Raw genomic sequence first — 23,428 nt, 5'->3', positions numbered from 1 at the left:
GTCTGAATTTTGATCAGGTGACTGAGAGGATGCTGCAGCAGTTGTAAGTGAGAGGACCTGTCATAAGTCAGGTTTTTTCAGTGCCATTGTAACTCTGAACTGTTTCTAAACTAATGATTGTAAGCCCAGGATTATCTATACGGTTTTCCATAAAGGATGATGGCAGATGTCATACAAACACATCTGGACAAAGCTAGATTGGGAAAAGTTAAGTTTTTTTGTTTGCACTTATATTGCCAGTATTTTGATCTATTCATACAATGGAACATCTTCGGGAAGTTGGAAGGAAAAAGGGCTAGGGGGCAATTACTCCGATGATAAACTGGATGCCAGACAAAATATGGTTTAGCACTTTAAATAAGCAAATTGATCATTTAGCTAAGCAATTGATCAAAGACAGAATTTAACACAAGACAAGATAGCAAACAGAAATAAACATCTCAACACAAATTCTTGTCTAGATATTTTACCTGTTTTTACATAAATGGCCACTTTCCTATGTTCCACTCAGCTGGTTCCTGGAAATTCCCGACTTTGAGATTAAGGTACAGTCAACACTTTTCCCACCCTCTGTTTACAGATCAAAATAATCAGAGGGTCCTTGCTCTCTTGTTGGGAAAGAGGGAGCCTCATTGAAAATGAAGTAGGGGGCCAATCTTTCCAACAACCAGAACAGGCAGGGAAGGGGCTAATCTGGATTCTATTCAAGAATAGCTATCACTCACTTGTGCAATTGTGCACTGAAGGTTTGAATCTCTCCTTTGGCAAGGAGGCTACACGTACAACAAAAAGGAAGAAATCCAGCACATTTCAACAAGGGCAGACTTTCGCTTATAATACTAATAGCCCAACTTTTAAGCAGAGAGATGGAAATGTTCACACAAAACACTGGGCTAAAATGTGATCCGCTAATCTGTAGTTACTTTGTCTTCTGACAACCCAACACCAGTTAAAGTTGACTTTAATTGTGGGGTTGAAAAAAAGAGCTGAATCCTGGAAATAAGAATTAGTGAAGCACAGGTAGTCCTCGACTTACGACCACAATTGAGCCCAAAATTTCTGTTGTTCAGTGAGACATTTGTTAAGTGTGTTTTGCCCCATTTTACCATTTTTCTTGCCACAGTTGTTAAGCAAATCACTGCAATTGTGAAGTTAGTAACAAGGCTGTTAAGTGAACCTGCCTTCCCCATTGACTTTGCTTGTCGGAAGGTCGCAAAAGGCGATCACATGACCCCAGGATACGGCAACCGTCATGGATATGAACCAGTTGTCAAGCATCTGAATGAATTTTGATCATCTGACTAGGTGGATGCTGCAACGGTCATAAGTGTGAAACACGGTCATAAGTCACGTTTTTCAGTGCCCTTGTAACTTCGGCCACTAAATGAATTGTTGTAAGTTGAGGACTACCTGTACAGACGATGGAGGCTGTCAACCTATCCCAGGGGTAGGCAACCTTGGCTCTTTTATGACTCGTGGACTTCAACTCCCAGAATTCCTGAGCCAGCATAGCTGAAGATGGAGGCTGTCAACCTATCCAGGGGTAGGCAACCTTGGCTCTTTTATGACTCGTGGACTTCAACTCCCAGAATTCCTGAGCCAGCACAGCTGGCTCAGGAATTCTGGGAGTTGAAGTCCACGAGTCATAAAAGAGCCAAGGTTGCCTACCCCTGAGTCCTATCCTAACGTAAAAAATCCTTCAGATTGTTAAGGAGAAGGAAGGGAGAGGCCGACGCGGGCAACATAACCTACTTAGAAATCGCACAATTCATTTGGAAGCCCACCTAGATGCTCCCTGGCGCCGCCCGGCCCCGCGGCCTCTTCATCCTTCCGCCTGTAGCGGATGTTGCCGGCCTTTCGCGGAGCGGTCTTGGGCTTTCAAGACTCCGCCCCTCGTCTTTGGCAGGCCTGGCAGCCCGATGACGTAATGGAGCAGAGGGTTCCCCGCCTCCACCCGCCTCTCCAGCTGATAGAAGGCGCTGCTCGCTGCACCCTCGCCTCTTCCTCTGGAGGTGGTGCGCCGGGAGAAGCTGTTCCTGAATCCCGGCCGGCGGGCTCCGAGCGGCTCTTCTCTCCCCGGCGTCCTTAGGAAGGACACCTGGCGCTTGGGAGTCGCTGCCAAAGGGCCCAGGAGGCAGCTGGGCAGGACGCGATGAAGATGCTGGGCTCGCCTTGGACTCGGTTCTACTCCAACAGCTGCTGCTTGTGCTGCCATGTCCGCACTGGGACCATCATCCTGGGCATCTGGTATTTGGTAAGGGCCGGCGGGGGCTAGAAGAGAATGGCGGTGGCGAAGGAGGCCAATTGCAGAGCCGGTTCTCGCTTCTTTTCTTGGGCGGAGGGGGGAGACATGGAAGCGCAGGCCCTCGGGTGCCCCCTTCCCCTTGCAATGTTCCCCTCCCATGGCGCCGGCCTCCCCAGGCCAGGGAAGTGGCGCAACGCAAGCGGCCTCGTTTTCCCGAGGTTGGGGACTGGTGCCAAAGGAGGAAGGACAAACGACGGGCATGGCCGCAGCCTCTAGGTCGCTGTCCCTTGATGAAGCCCGGGGAGGGGGGAAAGAGACGAATTGCTCTGTAGTTCTGAGCCTGCGCTGTAGCTTTGACTGAAAACAGTGAGATGCTCGGGAGGATTGGATTCCTCTTCTCAGAATCCGACTTTTGCAAAGCAGAGGGCATGGGGGTTCCTTCTCTCTGCTCTTCCTCTCTGCTCTTCCTCTGGTGAACTGGGTTAAACTGGTCCCATCCCTCAGGAAACCAGAGGCCCGGACACCACCTCTACCAACACCTGGCCTTGAACCCGAGCCTCTGTTGTGCTGCCCACAAATGGACACCCTCACCAGCTGCCTCTGCTCTTCCTCTGGGCAGCAGGACAGTTGTGAATTGGACCCACTGAATCCTACCTCATCTTCTCTTGAATCCCATCTCTTTTCTCTCGGACTCTCTTTTTTTTTTCCTTGCACCTGATCCTCTTTGATGCGTTGCCCAAGAAAAAAAGACTTTCCTCACATCTCAGAAAGAGCTGCTGCTACTTTGGACTGCAAATATCTTGACAGCCATTCATTGGTAGCCAAAAGCTCTTTTTGCATCCCAGATCTGATAGCCCTGTGCCTAACTCACAAATACACAACCTCAGGGATGAAATTCCAGGACAATCAGCCCCAAGCTAGCCAAGCATGTATTCAGTTTGTTGTGAGCTGAGTAATGCCTCTGTCTTTGTTAAAGTATAGCCCCCTTTTATTCAGTGTGCTACACTGAATTATGCCTGGTTCAATTAACTATGGAGGGGGGAGGGAGGTCTCGGCCTGCACATCTGACCCCAATTCATTAGAAGCAGGGCACAGAGGAAGCCAGGGAGTGAGTATGCCTGTTTGCCCTGTTTTTGCTTTGGAAAAGGGATTCTGATTCTTCCTGAGAGATCTGAAGAAATGAATCCATTCTGTTTAAATATCTTGCTGTGTTTATTCAAATCTATGGTGCAGCATTTGGCAGGCCTCACTCATGCATAAGTAAATTTTAAGCTTTTACTTAGCAGCTTTTACTTTGATGCAGGTTTCTCCATCCTTCGGTTTTTCTCCAGGATGCTTGGCAGATTCCATCCCTCCTTTGTTATTCTGTCCGCCTTCTCCCTGTCTACTCCAGCTGGTTTCTGATATCTTGGCCCCTTGCCTTGAAAATTGGCACCTGGCCCTTTCTAGCAGACACTTGCATCTTTCCAGCGAGACTTCAGCGGCTAAGGCTGCTTTTCAAAAGAGGAGTTATTTCTGGAGAGCTTAGCCCTCTAAAGAGTCATTAGCAACATAATTCTTTTTGAGATACAGTAATGCCCTTCCTGCTGCTATTTGTAACCCCACAAGCAGTTTCCTTCCTCTCTTTATAAGGGAGGCCATAAAATATTGTAGGTGAGGCATTTAGGGAGCATGTCAGAAAAACAGGCAGAATAAAATCCATAAGTTACCTGACTTAGCAGGTAATGATTTGAAAGCAGTGAATAAGGTCAGGTTCCCCGCCCCCCCCACCCAATGGTTCCTGTTCTGAATAAGTGTATTGCTAATATATATGTGTGTGTTAAATGTAATAGCTATTCTGGGTGAAAGGCAGGATATAAAGCCAATAAATCAATCAATAATTAATTGTAAATCATGCTAAAACTATTATCCCCACCGTCCAAAGCAGGTGTGTATAAAATTAGCAGCAGATGTTGAAAAAGTGACAAAAATGATCCAGATCTGAGCTTCAAACCCCTGGAAAGAGACACATATCTGATATTCATTTAAAGAAGAGCAGAGATGATGATCCTCTGGAAAACCAACTTATCAAAATTTAAGTGCCACTTTTTAGAAGACCCTTGGTTGCAGGTGGATGGAGGAGGCTCTATGCCTTGCAGCAGAAGGTCATGGCAATGTAATTGTGGATTTACTTATCCTCATGGTACACATGATCCAATCAAAAGCAGCTCCTTCCAGGTTCCCAGGGCTCCTCAGTAGGAGACTTAAGAAGGTACATCCTTAGAGCAGCTGTTCCCTGCCCTCTTTTTCTGAGACTAAGTTCACTCAATTAATTAGGCTGTTCCATCTGTATTATCTGTTAAACATTTATTGCTATTATCTCTTCTTGTTTCAAGAATCATGTGGCCCATGATCATCCAACGAGTACTCAGCTAAGTCAGCATTTGAATACGGATCTCAATAGATGAAGTTTAATTTTCTATACGCACTACTGGGCATCTCACGCTCAGTGTATAAGGTTGGGCTGCATGTAGATTTTAATGCAGCAATGTTTGGTCTTTTTGTAACCGTCTTATCTTTGGTATCTGGAGCTAGTGTGTATAAGAAATATACATTTTTATTAGAATAAAAGGTGGAGATGAATGAGAAATTCCAATACTGTAGACATGTTGTCCATCTCCATGTTTCTGAACAACAGCATAGAAATAGTCTGTCAGTGCCTTCTTCTAGAGCTTCTTTTGATGTCACAACCTGTCCTTATATCCTGAAGGACTCTGGTTCTTCTTTTTAACAGCCAAAGTCATTACATCCTGCTTCCTTCAGGGGATCTATATAAACTGGAGGTCCAACAGATTAAAAGTCAGTCCATGTGAGATCACATCTTGTTAGCATCTTGCATATATTTAGAGGAAAAGAATTTTCCATAAATTAATCAGTTATGACATTTTTCTAAGATTTATTTGAGAGCCAAGAATTATGTTTTTCACTTTGTGTAGATCAAACCATTCTCAAGCCAGGAATGATGTATCATGGGTTAATGCTTGATATATTTATTGACATTTGAGGGGTGAGTTTAAAAGGCAAATTTTGGCTATACTGCAACCTTTCCTAATCAGACAGTCTTCTAATAATTCGTTGAATTACAACACGTCTGAAGAGGTTAAAATTGGATAGGTTTCAGTACAACATTTTGGTTAAATATACAGACCTGCATATATTTTAGGAATCTTGTAGAACCATTACATAGCTATTACATAGGCTCTGTACCATAGAATAAACAAGATATTGATTTTTTTTTCTGAAAGTTAATTGGCTTACTAGAGCTACATTAAAATTATTAAAGGCATGTGCAGTCAGATCTGTAATATTCAGAAGGCTAGAATAAAATTCCCTTCCACACCCTGTTTCACCTTCAGTAGATATCTGATCTTGTAGTAAAACCTTAATTTTCTCCTGTAAATTTCCGGAAGCTTTTTCTAGAATTGCATGTATTATAACTTGGCAGTCAGATCAAATCTCTGGCCTAAGAATAATTGGTCCCCAGACCTATCTTTAAAAAAAGCTTTTACAAATGTTTATGAATGAGCTGTTCAGATATGAAATGGCTAGATGATGGCTATTCTGATATTATGAGTGCTATTAAGAATACTTTCCGTCTGGACATCATCTCCTGTGAATATTTATTCAGGATAGGAAATGGATGTGAGCCATTCTGAAATGCAATATAAGTTGATGTTAATTCAACTTACAGATGCACTTATTTAAAAAGGATAAGAAAATGCTTTTTACTTGCTGCCTCATCTTATTAGAAAGAAAAGAAAACAAGCGGAATGCAAAGGATTAAACCTCGCACTCTGCCAGGAAATTTTATTATTTCCACAATCACTATATTAAAATGCATTATTTATTTTCTGAATTCAAGTGACTTATTTGCAAGCTTGTAGCCAAATGGTAGGATTTATTTATGTACTGCATTTATATAGCTGCCCAACTCAAACAACATGACTGTGGGTAGCTTACAAAAATAAAAAAGGGCACAATAAAGTGAGCAATAGGTAAACATTTGGGTTGACCTTAGCCATTCTAAAAAGCTAAAAGGATACATCTGTTAATACACTATAGGGATAAGAAACCCTTTCGGAAAACTTTCAAAGCTATTATAGTGTAATATTATACTGACAATAGTAATACTTGGAAAATTGGCAGCAGTATCTCAAAATAGCTTGCTTTAAATTATTTGTTTGCTTATTATCATTTTATACAGCCATTCTCCAAAAGACTGTACTTTCAATAGGAAGAGAGCTGGTAAATGAAAAGAATCTATAAAAATGCTGAGTAGTTAATTGATTTAACCTAATCTCCTGAGATAATTAGGCTGCCTACTATTGAATAAATGACTTTCCTTCGACCTCAGTTCTCTAAGGATTTATTATAGTGTTTAAAATAACAATTAATGAGGGATGTTCAAGAGACACCCAAAATCAGAGAGAGGGGCTGGAACAGCTTAGAATGGCTTGAGTAGGAATGCTGCATTCTCCACCAGTTAGTTGTTGTTACCAAGTGTGTTCTGAGCAAGTGTGTTGGGGCACACGTGCGGGTGGGTGGGGCAAGGGACAGAGTGGGGGTAGGGCAGGGGGCAGTATGGGGCGGGGGCGGGCCAGGGCGGGCCAGGGCAGTTTTGGGGCACTCGGTCTCTAAAAGGTTCGCCATCACTGTTCTAATCCTTTGATTACAGCAGGTGGGAAAAAGAGACAGAAACCTAAACATTAATTGTGCTATAAATAGAGCTTACTTCTGACGTAGCTGAAATTCTTTTGAAATGGCTTCATAGATTTGCTACCATATACAGGTAATCCTCATTCAGCAACCACAATTGGGACTGGCAAATTGTTCATTAAGTGAGGCAATCACTAAACAAAACTGCTTACAATCCTGCAGGCCACTTCCTTGGTGTGCAGACAATTGCCACAAATTAATTTGTCATTCATTTTAAAAATAGCTTCTTCACCATCGCAACTCAAGCCCCCTTTTGAAGACAAAAGCTAGAAATAGGCTTCAGTATTTTCAAAACGGGTGAATGTTGTGTCAAAATATTTTGAAAGGTTGGCCCTGCAGAAGAATTTGCTTTATGTTGGAGATTCTTCCATCTCTACAATATCTTTCTTGAGGTGCCTGAACATATGGTCATACCATCCATTTCTATAAAAGCAATTTTGCTTTTGTTTCCTTTCTGAACAATTTCCAACAAAACATTTTCCACTTATTTATGGCACTACTGACTGGATCAATATTTTCATTCCACAGATTGGAACTAATGAATATATAAATTTAGGGCTTTTTGACCCCAGCTTGTTGCTTTACATTTATTCACTTCGACTTACAGTTGCCAATTCAGTGTCCTTTTGCAGAGATCTTTTTGAAGCTGTTTCTCTGTGTATTAATTAGAGATGTATAAAACTTTTCAAGCTCAACACAGGTTATGTTGATCTTATAAAATTGCTCAGAATCTGCCCTGGACATTCCAGGGGTATTCTGAGTATAACATGTCAGTTTCAGGCTCAGAATATTTCTGGAACTATTGAAACTGCATCAAAACACTTTCAGGAAGGTCAGAACATCTGTTTCAAGCTCAAAATAGATGTTTCAAAATTGAAATGTCTCATATTCAGGACTTGTTTTTTTGCATACCATTAGACATACCCAGTTCAAATGAGTTGGTTCAACAAACTTAGCCACCTCACAAACCATTCAGATCATTTCTGAAAAAGCTGGAAAAAAAACAATCCATTCTAATCTGTGAGGTCTTTGTACAGTGAGTACAATTCTGCTGGCAATGTGGCAGAATTTAGACACATTTAGAGACATTCTGATCTGACAATAGGTGCAGGAGATAGAACAAGTCTGAGTACCCTGAAAAAGTATAATTAAAACAATTCTTAAAGTTTAAATTTATAGTTTAAAAATATAATTAATGATTGTGTAAAAGAAAATGGGTTGTGGATTCAATAAGGCCTACCCCACACACATAGTCTTCAGATAGGTGTTTCATATATTTTCCATCCAGTATTAATGTTGATAACATATTAAAATATGCTAATGTCATAACTTTTGCATATTTCAATTTGACTTGTATCTAGCTGCACTGCAACTAGCCTACTGGCTATTTAAAAGACTTACTCTTGGTAGCCATGTTTACATATCTCTCCTTTCTATGTGTGCAATTTTCTGCAATAGCTCTAACTTCTCCCACTTAAACACCAAAGTTGTAAATACCTACAAACATTCAATTATTTTATGCAATAGATGTTTTCCATTTGGTAGTAAACCTGCCAGCTAAAGAGAACAATCCAGAGGGAAGAAAGAGATAATTGAGATTCTAAAGTCTCCAAAGCACAGTGGTATTGTTATAGGACCCTCTGAAGCCCAAGGGTTAACTGAGCCCGCATATATCACAGTCTTCCCACCAATGGATCATCCCCTGTATGGAGCAATCAGTGTAATGATTACTGAACTAATGAGGTTACTACATGCCTGTTCTGGATCATAACAGATGATTTGTAGAAAAGGCAAAGAGGTTGTTTTTATCAGATGGGAAATTACAATCTGCTTCCAATCTGCATTTTGATAACAGTCTTCTGTGGTAAATGCAACAATTAATTGTAAGATTTTCATGGCTCACAATCTATTACATCAATGCATGGAAACTGCCCTGGAAAAGAAGTGTCTTATATGTGAAAACAACTTTTACTTGCAGATATATCTATGTCTCAACTGACCTTGACCTCATTTGACAAAACAACATGGTCATGTGCCTGTAGTTGCTAGAAGTCAAGTTTTGCTTGAGAAAGCATTTTTAAAACTATAAATACATTATTAATGAATACTACAAACTGTATCTTTCCTATTCCTTATATTTCATTTGCCTCTCAACATTTGTAGTTAATAACACTTTACAATGCCTTGGTAAGGCCACACTTGGAATACTGTATCCAGTTTTGGTCACCACGATGTAAAAAAGATGTTGAGACTCTAGAAAGAGTATAGAGAAACAAAGATGATCAGGGGACTGGAGGCTAAAACATATAAGGAACGGTTGCTGGAATTGGGTATGTCTACTTTAATGAAGAGAAGGGCAAGGGGGGACATGATAGCAGTGTTCCAATATCTCAGGTGCTGCCACAAGGAAGAGAGAGTCAAGCTATTCTCCAAAGCGCCTGAAGGCAGGACAAGAAGCAACGGATGGAGGGACTTCCGGTGGGACGGCGCGCCGATGGCGGCTCTTTTGCAGCCGTCCGCTTGGGAAGGCGTCAGAGCCAGCATGAACAGCGGTCAACAGCTGTTCAGCGGCTTGGAACCTTGTGCCCCAGGCGAAGGGGTCGAGGTGAGTATTCCTGGATAGGAGTAGAGTCCCAAAGCTCTCCCTTTATTTTGGGAGAGCGAAATTGGGTACTCCTCCGGAGTCCGGGAGATCTCCGTCTCCCAAGCGCATTTGTTTCCTTTTTTTTTTGGGAACAAAGCCAGTCGTTGCCTCCACTTCTGTGAATTACAGAGAATGGTGAGCAAAAAATAACCAGACGGAACTGACCAGGGGAAACTGGACTTGAGAAACTTAAGACTTTAACTCAATTTATTAACATCTTCTTTAAAGTTAAGTTGAAATGAGGGGAAAAAAATGGCTGCGGTTTGCCGTTTTTTTTGTAGATGAGAGTGACTTTTCTTTTTAACTTTCACTTTCCTGCAGCGCCAAAGGAAGAGGGAAATTGTTACCCCTTGGCTTAGGGTTGTAACATTGATATATTTTTTTTGGGTCTATGGAAAGTTTTGGTGACTACTTTTTTTTTTCTTTTAATGGAGAAAATTCTGGATTTGGATTTTGGATTTTTTCCCCCTGCTTTTTTTTCTTTCTCCGAGGCTTGGATTAAAGAAGTTTGAAAAATGGCTGTGTTTAATGGAACTTCCGCTTTGTTTAAAGATCTTCAACAGTTTAATTCTGAATTCATCTCCTCTTTATCCTCACCGATGGCTTCATTTGAAGATTTATAAAAGGTTTTGAAATATAATATCTGCTTTGTATGGTACTGCAGATTACATAGAGGTCAGAATGGAGGAAAAAGTGGAGCTTGTAAAAGTGGAAATTGGATTGGAAATGACTCAAGAGGAAGATTTGGATTTTTCTTTATGGAAGGAGGGAGAAGTGGAAGAAATAGCTGCAAAAGCGGAAACTGGATTGGAAACAACTAAAAATTTTTTACAAGAATACAGAGAAGAGGCAGTGATGGACTTAGCTGTGACTTTGGGATGTAATTTTAAAGAAATACTCATAGAAATGGAAAATTATGGTATTGCATTTCAAGGGAAGCAGTTGGGGGATATTATTGCTTATTTCTTAAGAGTATCTTGTAATGAAATTATACAGGTTCTTTTGTTTGAGATATGAAGGGATTAATTTTAAAGAATTTTTGGAGGAGGAAATGGGGTATATCAGTGGAATTGTGGAATTATATATATGGAAAATTATAGCATTGTATATCAAGGGAAGCAGTGGAGATATATTATTGTTTATTATCTTGTGATGAAATTATATAAGGTGTTGTTTAGAGAAAAAATAATAATAATGATGGTTTAGATTAATAAAACTGATATATCCTTTTTTCTTATTATTTTAAAAGATCATAAATATTTGATTATGGCATTAATTGTAGGGGTGATGGTATATTATATATAATTGTAGGGGTGATGGAATGTATTATATATAATTGATAATTTGAAGATATGGCAAAGTTTCTTGTATGATTAAGGGATTGGAGAGGATGGACTGGTGATATTTAGATAGATTATACTAGCTTATATTTGATTATCTTTTTATGAGTTAAAGTATGTTTATATTAGATTAGTTTATATTGGGTAGTTTTATATAGATTTGGGAAGATGAATGTTTAATCCTGCAATCAGTTCTGGGAAGTCTGGGGGGGTTGGGGTGGGAGGGAGTATAGAAATAGAGTTAATAGTATAGACTTAAGGGGCAAGTAGGATATATTAAAATAATAATAGATTATCTATATGTATAACTGAGTTAATTATATTGAAATAATTTGAATTGTATAAGTATGATTTTGTTTTGATTAATCGATGGCCTTGCCACCATGTTAAATAAAAACCAATAAATATTTTGTTGAAAAAAAAAAAAAAAAAAGAAGCAACGGATGGAAACTAACCAAAGAGAGAAGCAACCTAGAACTAAGAGGAAATTTCCTGACAGAACAATTAATCAGTGGAACAATCTGCCTCCAGAAGCTATGAATGCTCCAACACTGGAAGTTTTAAGAAGAGACTGGACAGCTATTTGTCTGAAATGGTATAGGGTTTCCTGCCTGAGCAGGGGGTTAGACTAGATGACCTCAAAGGTCCCTTCCAACATCATCATCATCATCATCATCATCATCATCATCATCATTATACCACTATAAATTGTTTGAATGAAAAGCTCTGATTGAAAGAATACAGTATACTCTTATGAGCCGTACTACATATTTAATTTTCTCTACTGACTGACAACCACAACAAGATTTAATGTCTTTTTGCACCAATGACCTATCTGAGGAAGAGAGAGGAGGAAAAGTCTCTCCATGTGTTTTGTTCCTCATCTGAACAATTGTCAGTAAAATGAGTGGCTGAGTTAAGGGACAAGGGGACTTCCTGTCTCTCTCCTGTCTTTCTCTCCAACGTGTGATTTAAATAGAAGTCAGTTTTCCTATCCTATGTATTTTTTTAATAAAGCTGCCATTTACATCACAAAAACTTGTTAGCATTCATTAATAACTGGGCTAAATCAACCCTTTGCATTCCAAGCAGCTATATTATGAACATTTTTCCTTTTGAATGGAGCCTGCTGCTATTTTGTTTCTCTGTATTCTTTCAGCACACTTCATATGTTCAGGAGCTCATACTCTAACAAGGAATCCATCCACTTTGCTATTGTTCATCCTCTTACCTTCTACCGCTGCCAGCACTAGAGCCTTCTGCAGAGAGTTAGATCTTTACGTAATGTATATGAAGTTTGAACCTCATTTGTGCCTCCAGTGAGAACTCTGGGTTGCTTTGTTTAATGATCAATTTATTTATTTTCTTGGCTGTCCACAATATTCTGAGGAGTCTTCTCCAACCTCAAGAGACTATATAGAATGATAGTCCTTATCCAGGATGATCTGTCCCTAAACCAGTCCCTTCAAGTTTTATATCTATTACTGTTATAATTGATTCATCTTCCTTGCTGCTAGTCACTTTCTTCTTATCCTTCTGTCTACCTTTCTGAGCATTGTAGACTTCTCAAGAGAGCAAGGTCTTCAGCTGTTACCATATTGGCTTGTACAGACAAATCTAAGTGTTTTCCCCCTTTTCAGTCATGCCTGATTCTCAGAGATTGCCTGGCTGGCTCAGGAATTCTGGGAGTTGAAATCCACAAGTCATAAAAGAGCCAAGGTTGCCTACCCCTGGCCTAAGGTCATCCACCTAGCTTTGTGCCTAAAGTGGGAATCAAACTCAGACTCCCTGTTTCTAATGTGATGCTTTACCCATTACAGCTAACAGGCTGTATAGTGCATAGTAAAAGCCTAAACCATTTTCTTAATTTTGTTATGGAAGTGGGCTGTCACTGACTTCTGTCATGTTTTTTTAAAACTTCCCAATCAGCCAATGTTTGTGGAATATCTGGTAACCTGCCATTCAGGCACAGTCCTGGGGCCAAGTAGCTTCTAAGATTAGACAAGGCTGGCTGAGTATTATACTGTAGGCCAGCGGTTCTCAACCTATGGGTCGTGACCCCATTTGGGGTCGATCGACTATTTCACGGGGGTCGCCAAGCAAGGGTGTCCGCCATTTTTTTTGTCCACCATTTTTTTCCCCCTTTTCCGGCGGGTGCCTTACCTCCCTTGGGCTGGGCCAGCTAGTGGTCGGCCTGCTCCGTCTCTGCCGCTTGCCAGCTATGCCTCAGCCGGCGCAGGGGGCGGAACCACGCATGCGTGGCGCTCCCAGGCAGGGAAAGTCCTCGACTTACGACCGGTTGGGTAGTCCTCGACTTATGACCGGTTTAGTCCTCGACTTACGACCGGTTTATGTTGGAACATAGCATAAGTCACTCCATCTTGTAACCTTCAGTATGCTTAATCTTACACCCTTCATGCCTACGTGTTAGGCTGCAATCTGCAGCTGCACACACGTAAGAACAGAGAACAAAGAGACAAGTTAAAAGTGCTGTCTACACAAGTTATAATATTATCACCTCCTGATAAGACTTCCCAATGTGAACCATAATTGCAACTTTTACTGTGAACCGTTAGCCGTATATGCCATGTATTAGATAAGACACATTTTGTAAAACTTTCGCTGTCTCTAACCTCCTAAACTCCCCCTGTTTGTAACCCCCAGCTCACCCCCCTGCTTGTAGCCTTCTGCCTGCAATTTGCTTTGTTATGTATGCTAATAAAAGAGAGCCAGGGGGAGAGACTTCACTTTGATTCTTTCTCTCAACTCTCATCCGAGGCAGCTTTGTGTCTGTCTTTTCTTTACCATGAGAGTCCGTCACAGGTTTAGTCCTCGACTTACGACCGGTTGGGGGTCGTGGCATTAAAAAGGTTGAGAACCACTGCTGTAGGCTATAAGGCTTCACAAAAGTCCTTCACAAAATAATGGGAAAACAAACCAGAAATCAAAGCCAAACCTGCCTCTGTGTTTTCATGACTTGGCTGTGTTCATATATTGCAAGGAGAAAAATAAAACTGTCGACTGAATGAGATATCTTGGTGAGACGAATGAATAGCTCAGAATATTATATGGCATGCCATAATAGCTCAGAAAAACTTAAAAAATTATCTGCAAGTCCATACCAGAAACTTGCAATAGTAGAAATGTAAATTTTAAGCCCTGGAATTTAAGTAAGCAGGAGTTTTGAGCGAGATATTGGGGAAAAGTGTGGGTGGGGAAGGCAAGTTAAATAAACATAATTTACAAAATGGGAGAGGCTACTTGCTTAAAAACTAGTGATAAATTTGCTAGGCTTATCTTTTGAAAGGAAATTACAAAACAGGGAGGAGAAAATATTTGGAAGTGAGAACTATTTTGATAAAGGTTTCTTCTTCCTTTTCCCTCCTGCCCCTCAGGCTAAAGATAATATATACAAGATATGTTTGGTCAGAGAACCAGAGGTAATGGACTTGAGGAGAACAGAAATCCTTTTTTGAGGATTTGATGACGAGCAGTGGATTTTCTACTGTGCTGCCCTGCATGCATAATCTTATTCCACCTATGCTCAGCTTGAATATTTTAAAACTCATTCATGATAAAATATCACTAGTAACCAAACTTAGGCATTTATTTGGTAACTTTCATTTCTGAGAAAAGTAAGGTGCCCTTCGCAGTATAATGCATGATGGCACAGTAACCTTGGAAAATGCTGGCCTGTTGTGCAGCTTTGGAAAGCTAATATCAACAGCCCACCACATAACCAAGATCAGATTAATGAATTGGAAATTCCTCTGCCAAAATAGCAGATAAAGAGTTGCTCACTTTCCTTTCACATTTTAGAATTAAATCACTCCGTGTTAAGACTTCTCTGTCTCCAAGAATAAGGGGGGGAAAACCTTTGAGCTTGCCTAGAATAACTTTTTTTAACCACTGAACAACGCTCACTTTTTCTTTTTACCTGTCATAGTTCCGATAGATAGACAGGTTATAGCTAGTTGGGGAGTAGCCATTTCTGACCATACTCTGCTTTCGTCCTCTAAGATGAGGACAAGGTTATGGTCTGTTGTAAAAATGAGGCATTAGGCCAGTGATGGCGAACCTTTTAGAGACCGAGTGCTCAAACTGCAACCCAAAACCCACTTATGTATCGCCGGGTTCTGGGTGGGTGTGGCCCACTTGGGCACAACTACAGTGGGCATGGCAGAATGGGTGGGCGTGGCCACTGGATGGGTGTGGCTGCAGTAGTCATGGCAGAATGGGTGGGCATGGCCGGGGGGGCATGGCCACCTCAATGTTGCTTATGAGGAGGGACACCTGTGGGAGCTGGGCAAGGAAGGGTTGGGGGAGATCCAGGGGGTCTCTGGCGGGTGGGATGGTGGGCTCCCCAATGGCAGTTCCAGGCTGGCTGGCCTTAGGCCAGTGATGGCGAACTTTTAGAGACCACGTGTGCTGGGGTGATGGCGCGTGCCCACAGAGAGGGTTCCGCGTGCCGCCTCTGGCACGCGTGCCATAGGTTCGCCACCACTGCATTAAGCTCATGAAACTTTCTCTGGCTTTATTGAAAGAAATGAGGAACAGAATGAGAAATCTCACTTAGATCTTTCAAAGCCTAAAGGTAACTCCTTCCAAGAACGGCAGGAGACTGTGCTATTAGTTTTCAGCAATCATTTCAAAATCTCCAGAGGCAATAAAAGGAAACTCAGGAGCTGAAAGTTGCTATCTCTATAGAGTCTTTGATTTTCTGGAGGCACAAAAAAAATCAGAAAAAACATCCGTACCAACACTGATAGGGCAAGCTACTGTATATAATTAAATGTGTCTTCTTCTGACCATGTTAAAACAGTAGCTTAAGTGCAGTGTGTGATCTGGGACAGTGTTCTCTGAAATGCCTTATTTCTTTGTATCTTTCATGGCTCGGGAGACTTATGAGATGATGATGATGATTTCAAACATAAGCATTTTGCATCAACTGAATGGAACTGCTGAGCTACATGCTAAGTGATTTGCCCAAGCTTTATCCTTTATATAATCAGAACTTCATTTTGCACAGTGGGCAAACAGATTACTCAGCATGCTGTAGCTCAGTCACCCTCCTTTAATCCCTTATGCACTAATACTGTCTGCATGCTTGTTTGCCTCTGGACTTCTTTTGCTTTTCCCCTCCTCCTCCTATGCTATTTTGACCTGTTTCCAATTTCTGGAATCTTTAAAGGGTAGATTTATAGCTATTTCCCAGGGCCCAGGTAAATCATGATATTTTGCCTGGACTTACACAACACATGAAGCAGAAAATCATGGCTGTTAGTGGTGAGCTAAGGACAGCTGGCCACATTATTGTAAAACACCAAAGTACCCTTTTGAATTAGTCCGAAGCCTTTCCTAGTATATATATATATATATTAATCATTTCCCTTTTAATCATGTTTATTATGATGGCAGAACTGGTAAAAATGGGAGGTAGTTTTAACATTCCCTAAGAATAATTGGAAAGTGAGGCTAGATTCACTGGCTGGACCCAGAATATCAGTGGTAGAGCATTTTTTCTGATGGTGCAAAGCAAGATTCAGTTTTCACCCCATCCCTGAAGAAAATGGCTTCCAATTATCCTGGATAGTCTATAAAACTTAGGAGAAAGAAAAGAAGCGGGGAAGAAGAATAGGTATCCTGTCTGGAGTGAGCCCTGACCTTGAACTGAAACTCAAGAACATACTGTATTCAAAGAGGTAGTAAATAAATAATTTTGCTAGAGTGTATTGATTTCATTTAGAGGTCTATATATTTGACCGCTGCCTTCCTTTTGTTTCATATTTCTGTTTTCCCAATAACTAAGAGAAATTTGACTTTGTTGGCCTAATCAGGGAATGTTTTCATTATAACCCATGTACAAAACTGCACAGTTCTATAGCTGAAACTACACCTTGTTATTTAGAGTTGGCACAAGGTTTTTTTAATGTTCTGTATCTGGGCTTTTCATCAGTTGTTATTTATTTTTCATTCACTATGTTGTTTTGTTGTTTTCTAATTTTAATTTCCAATTCACCACCCAGAGTCAGAACAGTAGGGTGGGCAATTTATTTAAGAATGGTTTAAATAAATACAATTTAACTCCATTTCAATAAAAATGGGGATACTGGACAACAAGATAGAGTTTAAAAGCCAGTAGAAGAAAGAGAATGAAGTGTGCTGTTGTATTGTGTTCAGCTGCAAAATACAAAGTATCTGGTCAAGAGAGATTTTACTGCATGGACATTTTCCAAATTTTGATCTATGTTTCCTGCTAAGGTGCCTAATCCTAATCTTTCCTCTCTGCTGCCATTTGTGTTCATTGCAGAATATTTTTCTTATCCATCAGCCTAAAAATCAAAGCATTCTCTATCAATTAGAATTTATCTCCTGACCTGAAAATTAAAGCAATTGCTTCTTACAATTAGTGTAATTTGTATACAATTGGCATATGACACAGGAATATATATTAAAGCTTGGTTATCATTAAAAGTTACCCTAAATTATAAACAACATAAAATCTTAAGACTTGCTTTAACTGTCTGCTCTTTAGAGTTTATCTTGAGGTAAGCTATCACTGGGCCAGTCCAATAATGACGCAAAAAAGAGATAGAAAAATCCTTTGTAACATTAATCCAATTAGATTGTATTTGTCTTGCGAAATGGAATTGCCATGCATCTAACAATCTAGAATGCTTATGCATATTTGAAAAGGGAACACATTTTCAAATAAAATCTCTAAAGAAGGGTCATGATGTTCATATTTATGCTGTCTGGATTTTCTGTCTCAAAGTGCCACCTGTATTTTTATATCTGGCAGAATGAAAATATGCAGTCATTAAGCATATCAGAAATATCACCTGATTTTAAGTATACATTATGAAATAAAAATACAAAATATGCTCTCTTCTAGTGATTTCCATTATAGAACAAAACTTCAGAATTTGTATTCTGATCTTCTGATTCTCCCTACCCACCTTTTTTCTTCTTTTTTTTTTTACCCAGATCCTCAATGCAGTGGTTCTGCTGATTATATTGAGCGCTTTGACAGATCCTGGCCAGTACCACTTAGCGGGTACTGAATTAAGCAATGACTTTGAATTTATGGATGATGCCAGTAAGTATATATCATTTCATTAGTAATTTACAATCTGGCTCCTGTTAAACTGACCTGATACTGTGCCAGGGCAGCACTTTCATAGCTGGCATAAAATTGCTGTGTGTATATATATGTGGGCTGAACCTCCTCTGAAAATTCTTGAGACAAAAGATGATATTTATAAAGAAGACTTTAATTGAAAGTGATTTATTAAAACAGGCTGCCTTGGCCACTGAGATTCACCTTGGAAAAGGTCTGGACTCCCAAAAAAAAAATAGATGACCAGTAGATGGAAGCAAAGAAATAGAGAAAAATCTAACACTTGGCTGACATCTAACGGTCAGCAGCATTTTTGCAGCCCCAATAAAGATAGGTATTATTTATTTAGCATATGGCATACAATGCCAGGGAAATCTACAAATGCTAGGCATAATGCAGTCCTGACAGCCAAAATTGCTAGTTCATTCTGCTTGGCGCTTGCAGGCCTGTCCGTGGTGCACCCCAGGGGGAAATCTAGCTTATACCAGCTGACTAGGGCGCTCAGGTTTGTAAGTCTTTTGGGCTCCTCCGCCAGTCTCGCCTCACCTCGTGTTTTGTTGCCTTGCATCCGGCCAGGTCCAGCGCTGGCTTCTACTCTCCACACACACACATGTGTGTAGTGTAAAGTGGTACCCATTTATCTATTTGCAATATTGCATGCTTTAAAACTGCTGGGTGGACAGGAGCTGGGGATCAAGTGACAAAAGCTCACTCTATTTTACGGTGCAAGGCTCGAACCACCGGAGTGCAGACCATTTCTGTCCAGCAGTTTCAATGTCATTAAGCTACTGAGCCACGGTGTCCCCACATAAAGATAGGTATAGGCGGCGCAATGGCCTAATGCAGGGGTAGGCAACCTTGGCTCTTTCATGACTCGTGGACTTCAACTCCCAGAATTCCTGAGCCAGCATGGCTGGCTCAGGAATTCTGGGAGTTGAAGTCCACGAGTCATGAAAGAGCCAAGGTTGCCTACCCCTGGCCTAGTGGTTAAGATGTTGGGCTTATTAACCAGAAGGTTGTCAGTTATAGAGCTGAGCACCACATGATGGAGTTAGCTCCTATTCTTATCCCAGCTCCTGCCAAATTTGTAGTTTGAAAGCATGCAAATGCGAGTAGATAAATAAGCACCACTTCAATGGAAGGTAGTAGTGTTCCATGCACCTCAGCATATAGTCATGCTGGCCAAATGACTACAAAAGTGTCTTTGGACAAGGCTGGCTCCCTTGGCTAAGGAATGGAGATGAGCACCATAGAGTCAGAAATGACTGGACAGGGAAAAACCTTTATCTTTTTTTAAATGAGTTTTACATAATTACATCAAAGGATTGTATTAAATAAATACCTGGAGTAGTAATAGAGTGAACTGGTCTAAAGCTGTTATTTAATTACAGTTTAGCACTGCACCCTCATTCCCCAGCTCTGTGTTCATGCCAATGCTTCTCAGACTGCATTTCCCATTTTCAGTTACCAGGAGTTGTGACTACAAAGATGCATTTTGGCATTTGCCTGGGTATATTAGGGCTCAGAGGGATGAACTGCCCCTTGTACCTTTGTAGTAGCTTAACCCTACTCCTGATGTGCCTGACCTCTTCGTCATGGAGCAGAGAAATAAGAAAGGGATGTTTAAATGTTTGTTTAAAGTAATACTATGGAAGATGTGGTAGGGCAGGTGGTTCTCAACCTTTTCTTCACCATGGATCCTCTTTAAATACCTTTCGTGGCCACGGACCATGGTCATGGACCACCAAGACTTAACTCAAGATTTAAATCATAACATTTTTTTCAAGACTTTGTGGATCCCCTGTGACAACATCATGCTCCCCCAGGGGTCAACAGTTAAGAACCAGTGTTGTAGGGGATTTGCCTACAGCTGGACAAACAAGAAAAGAATGGTAAGAAGCATTCAATCTCCCAGGCCCAGTTAAACCAGTGCCATAAGAGGGGCTGGGGTTGGGAGACAGACCTTAAAGAAAAGAAAAATGGCTTCCAATTTGGCAAGTTCATAATTTTTAGCATTTTGATTTGTGGGGGATTAAGCAACATAATGGATACAATTTCTTCAAAATGTTAAGAAGCCCATTCATTTTGATCAAAACCACAAATAATAGGGAATATCAACCTGATTAATGGGAGCGAGGGTGAAATGTGTGCCTTAAGCCTTAATATCTTTTTTATGTTCCCCAATAAGAGGCCAAAATAATGGCTCCACTATCATCAGGAGGCAACAAAAGACTGCTGGGCAGCTGTAGGCAGACCATGAGTTCAGCACCCATGGAATAAAATGGTTCATTTTAAATATTGATTGTTAAATAAGCCATAGTGGCTGTCTTCACGCAGCATGTTAGGCCAAGGCCAAACAAACCGTTGCAATGGGTAAACTTAGGCAGTGGTCAGCTATGGTGTTGTCTGTTCCTTCAGCTAAGTATTTTACCTGCAGTTCTTAACAGAGGAAAACCAGCTTCCTTCCTCCATGGCGCGCTGCAGCTGAAAACAGCAGAGTCTGTGTGCGTGCCTGCCTAGCCTGCATCAGCCTTGCTCTCCATGGTGCGCTGCAGCTGATCTGAGGCGTGGAGAGCACGTCTGACAGGTGAGCGCATAGCAGACGTGCACATGGACTCCGCTGTTTTTGGTGCTTTGGTGCCTGGCCAGCCGCCTTCAATCAGCTACAGCACGCCATCGAGAGCCTGGCTGACACAGGGTGAGCATGAGGCAGGCGTGCACATGGTCCGCTTTTTTCAGCGGGGCAAAATTAAGTGCTGCTCCCCACTTCCCGCCTCCGTTCCTCTCTTACTCACAAGGGGATGGTGTGGTTGGGCAGCAGGGAGGGGTGCAAAGTTCCCGCCAACTCACCTTCGCTGCACAATGTTTGCCGGGCGGGTCTTTTGGCGCACTCAGCAGTGCAGAGACAGCCATTAACGACCAGGTCCAGGCAGGGGACAGTAGCCTATGCAGGGCGACAGTAGCTGAGTCTGGTGGGCACAAGCACACGAGTCGTGCCCCGGGACTAGCCACGTGCTGTTCCCCTGTTGGGGACAGCAGAAGTTGAAAATTCGTCAAAAATGGGTGCCGGAACGCTGGAACATCTATCTATCTATCTATCTGTCTGTCTGTCTGTCTGTCTGTCTGTCTGTCTGTCTGTCTGTCTGTCTGTCTGTCTGTCTGTCTGTCTGTCTGTCTGTCTAATTTCCACATTGCCCATTGTCACCTAAGTGACTCTAAGATTGAATAGGAAAAAAGAAAGTGATTACAATAAATCAGTTGAGAATTGTCAGCACAATCCTGAAAATATTTACTCAGAAATTCAATACCTTTTTAGTGTCTTAAGAACAGAGTCATTATCTATGTCAGAACCTGGATATGTTTATGGCATTTTAAATGAAGTGCTTCGTTCATTCGGTTCACACATTATATTAAGTTTGACTTGGTTTGTTTACATTTGGCTTAGTATGTTGTATGAATCCAAGCAATTGTGATTTAGTCAGCACATCATGTTACACTAGTTATAGTTTAATATAGCATGTGAATTCAATCTATGTGTTGCATGCTAAGAACATAAAATAAAACTTCTGCAGGATCAGATATTGAATCAATGGTTCATCCTGTCCAATTTTTACCTGTTTTTTTTTTCAACTGAAATCTGAAACTTAGAGTAGGATATGGGAAAGCTTTAAAAGGTGTTTTTTTCTTTGAAAGTTTAGTCTTTGAATGAGCAAAAGATGAGTTCCTTAAATGGGTTATTGTTATAAAAATGGCTGGTGGTTATTTCACATAACTAAAAAGTTGATATTATATTATGTGGTTATTTCATATAACTAAAAATTGATATTATAACTTTACTATATCTCTTACTTACTCTTTACCATATCTCTTACTTACTTACTCTTACCCAATCTTTCTGGCTTTGTGGAATAGCAGGTGGGGGGAGAGGAGATGTGTCCATGTGAGTGGAGGGAATGTGTGCATGCTCCATATGTGCTAGCAGCAGACATGAACACACGCCGCTCACACAAATGGAGCATGCATGCATACGCTTGCCCACTGCTTGCACAAGTGGGGATGCACACACATGCGCGCACGCTCACCTGCCACTTCCGCAGCCCGGTTCTGAATGGCTCAAGGCCTGGTAATGGGCTGCAGCCTGGGGGTTGGGGACCTCTGTCTTACTGCATCAAAAAAAAATTGGAAGTTACTGCTTTTTGTTTCTTTTTTATTTCTTTTCCCCCTTCCTTCACTTTATTCCAACTTCCAACTCTATTATTCTATGTTCTATTCCCTTCATTCCCTTTCCTTTCCCATTTTCCCACTCTCTTTAGTTCTATTTGCATTTTATATTAAGAAAAAACTTTAATAAAAGATATATATATAAAAGAGCAAAAGACTAGTGATGATGATGATGATGATGATGATGATGATGATGATGATGATGATGGAGCAGCTTCAATATTCAAAAGGTGCAGAAGTTGGTCTGATACTTCTGATACATAAATGTGGACAAGGATATCAGCTTGGTGGAGCTAAGAATATAAAGTTAATGTCAATGCTGCTAACACTGGATGTTCTTGCTTTGAAAACAGATGGAGATGCAGCCTTTTTCTTTCTTATGCTGTACTCTTAGAATTATTAGATGATCTGGGGGAGGGGGAGGAATGTGATGGGAGTTAGTTAAGACATACAATATCGTAACAAGAGCTGATAAAGAATGGCAGGAGAGAAGACTGGGTGGGAAGCCAGCATTTCAAACTAATTGGAGAATGTGATTTATGACTGTTAGGTTGTAGGAGGGAATTGTGCTTTGATCTATGTGCTGAAGGGGAGGGGAAGTCAGATTTTAGCTTCAACTATGTAGGTACCAAAGCTATGCTGCTCAATTAAAGATTCTTTAAGGTAAACAATGCCTCAAAGTTCTTTGAAGAGTTTCATCTTTTGGAACCATGACAGTTAAACTGGTGGGGTTTAGCTCAGGCTTGTTTTTCTCAGGCCAAAGAGCTGTGTGGTCCAAAATTAGTACCTTCTGCAAACCTTAGTCTGAAATAATTTGGACATATCACAGCAAGCCAAGTCCTCCAGCAGAGGATGCTCCTGCACCAGAAAAGTACTCTCTGGGCCAAAGGAGAAGAAACTAGGCCGGAAACACCTTCTAATAATACCAAGGAAAATCCAGTTTTGTCTCAGGCCAGTTCGTGTTTCATAAACAAGGAGAGGCTTGTTTAAGAGGAAAAAAGCAGTCTTGATTTCTGTGGCCTCTGGTACCATTGTGTATTGTTAAAAACATGGAATGCTATTAAGAGAACAGTTTCAGTTGGATATCTGAATATTTTCCTTGG

At 40.9% G+C, this 23,428-nt stretch overlaps 1 protein-coding gene across 1 annotated transcript in view; it reads left to right on the top strand.

Moving 5' to 3' along the window:
- The first annotated feature begins 1,974 nt into the window (after window positions 1-1,974).
- The window catches only part of LAPTM4B (lysosomal protein transmembrane 4 beta), a 42,717-nt gene continuing 21,263 nt past the window's right edge, over window positions 1,975-23,428 (top strand). The window contains exons 1-2 of the mRNA XM_015813580.1: window positions 1,975-2,254; window positions 17,972-18,083. Coding sequence (XP_015669066.1) covers window positions 2,153-2,254; window positions 17,972-18,083 — 214 coding nt within the window. The 5' untranslated portion in view covers window positions 1,975-2,152. The remainder of the gene's footprint in view (window positions 2,255-17,971; window positions 18,084-23,428) is intronic.

The sequence above is a fragment of the Protobothrops mucrosquamatus genome, unplaced genomic scaffold (genome assembly GCF_001527695.2).
Source record: "Protobothrops mucrosquamatus isolate PMUCROS unplaced genomic scaffold, P.Mucros_1.0 scaffold_69, whole genome shotgun sequence".
NCBI classification, from domain to species: Eukaryota; Metazoa; Chordata; class Lepidosauria; order Squamata; family Viperidae; genus Protobothrops; species Protobothrops mucrosquamatus.
This window is presented reverse-complemented; position numbering and strand designations above follow the sequence as displayed.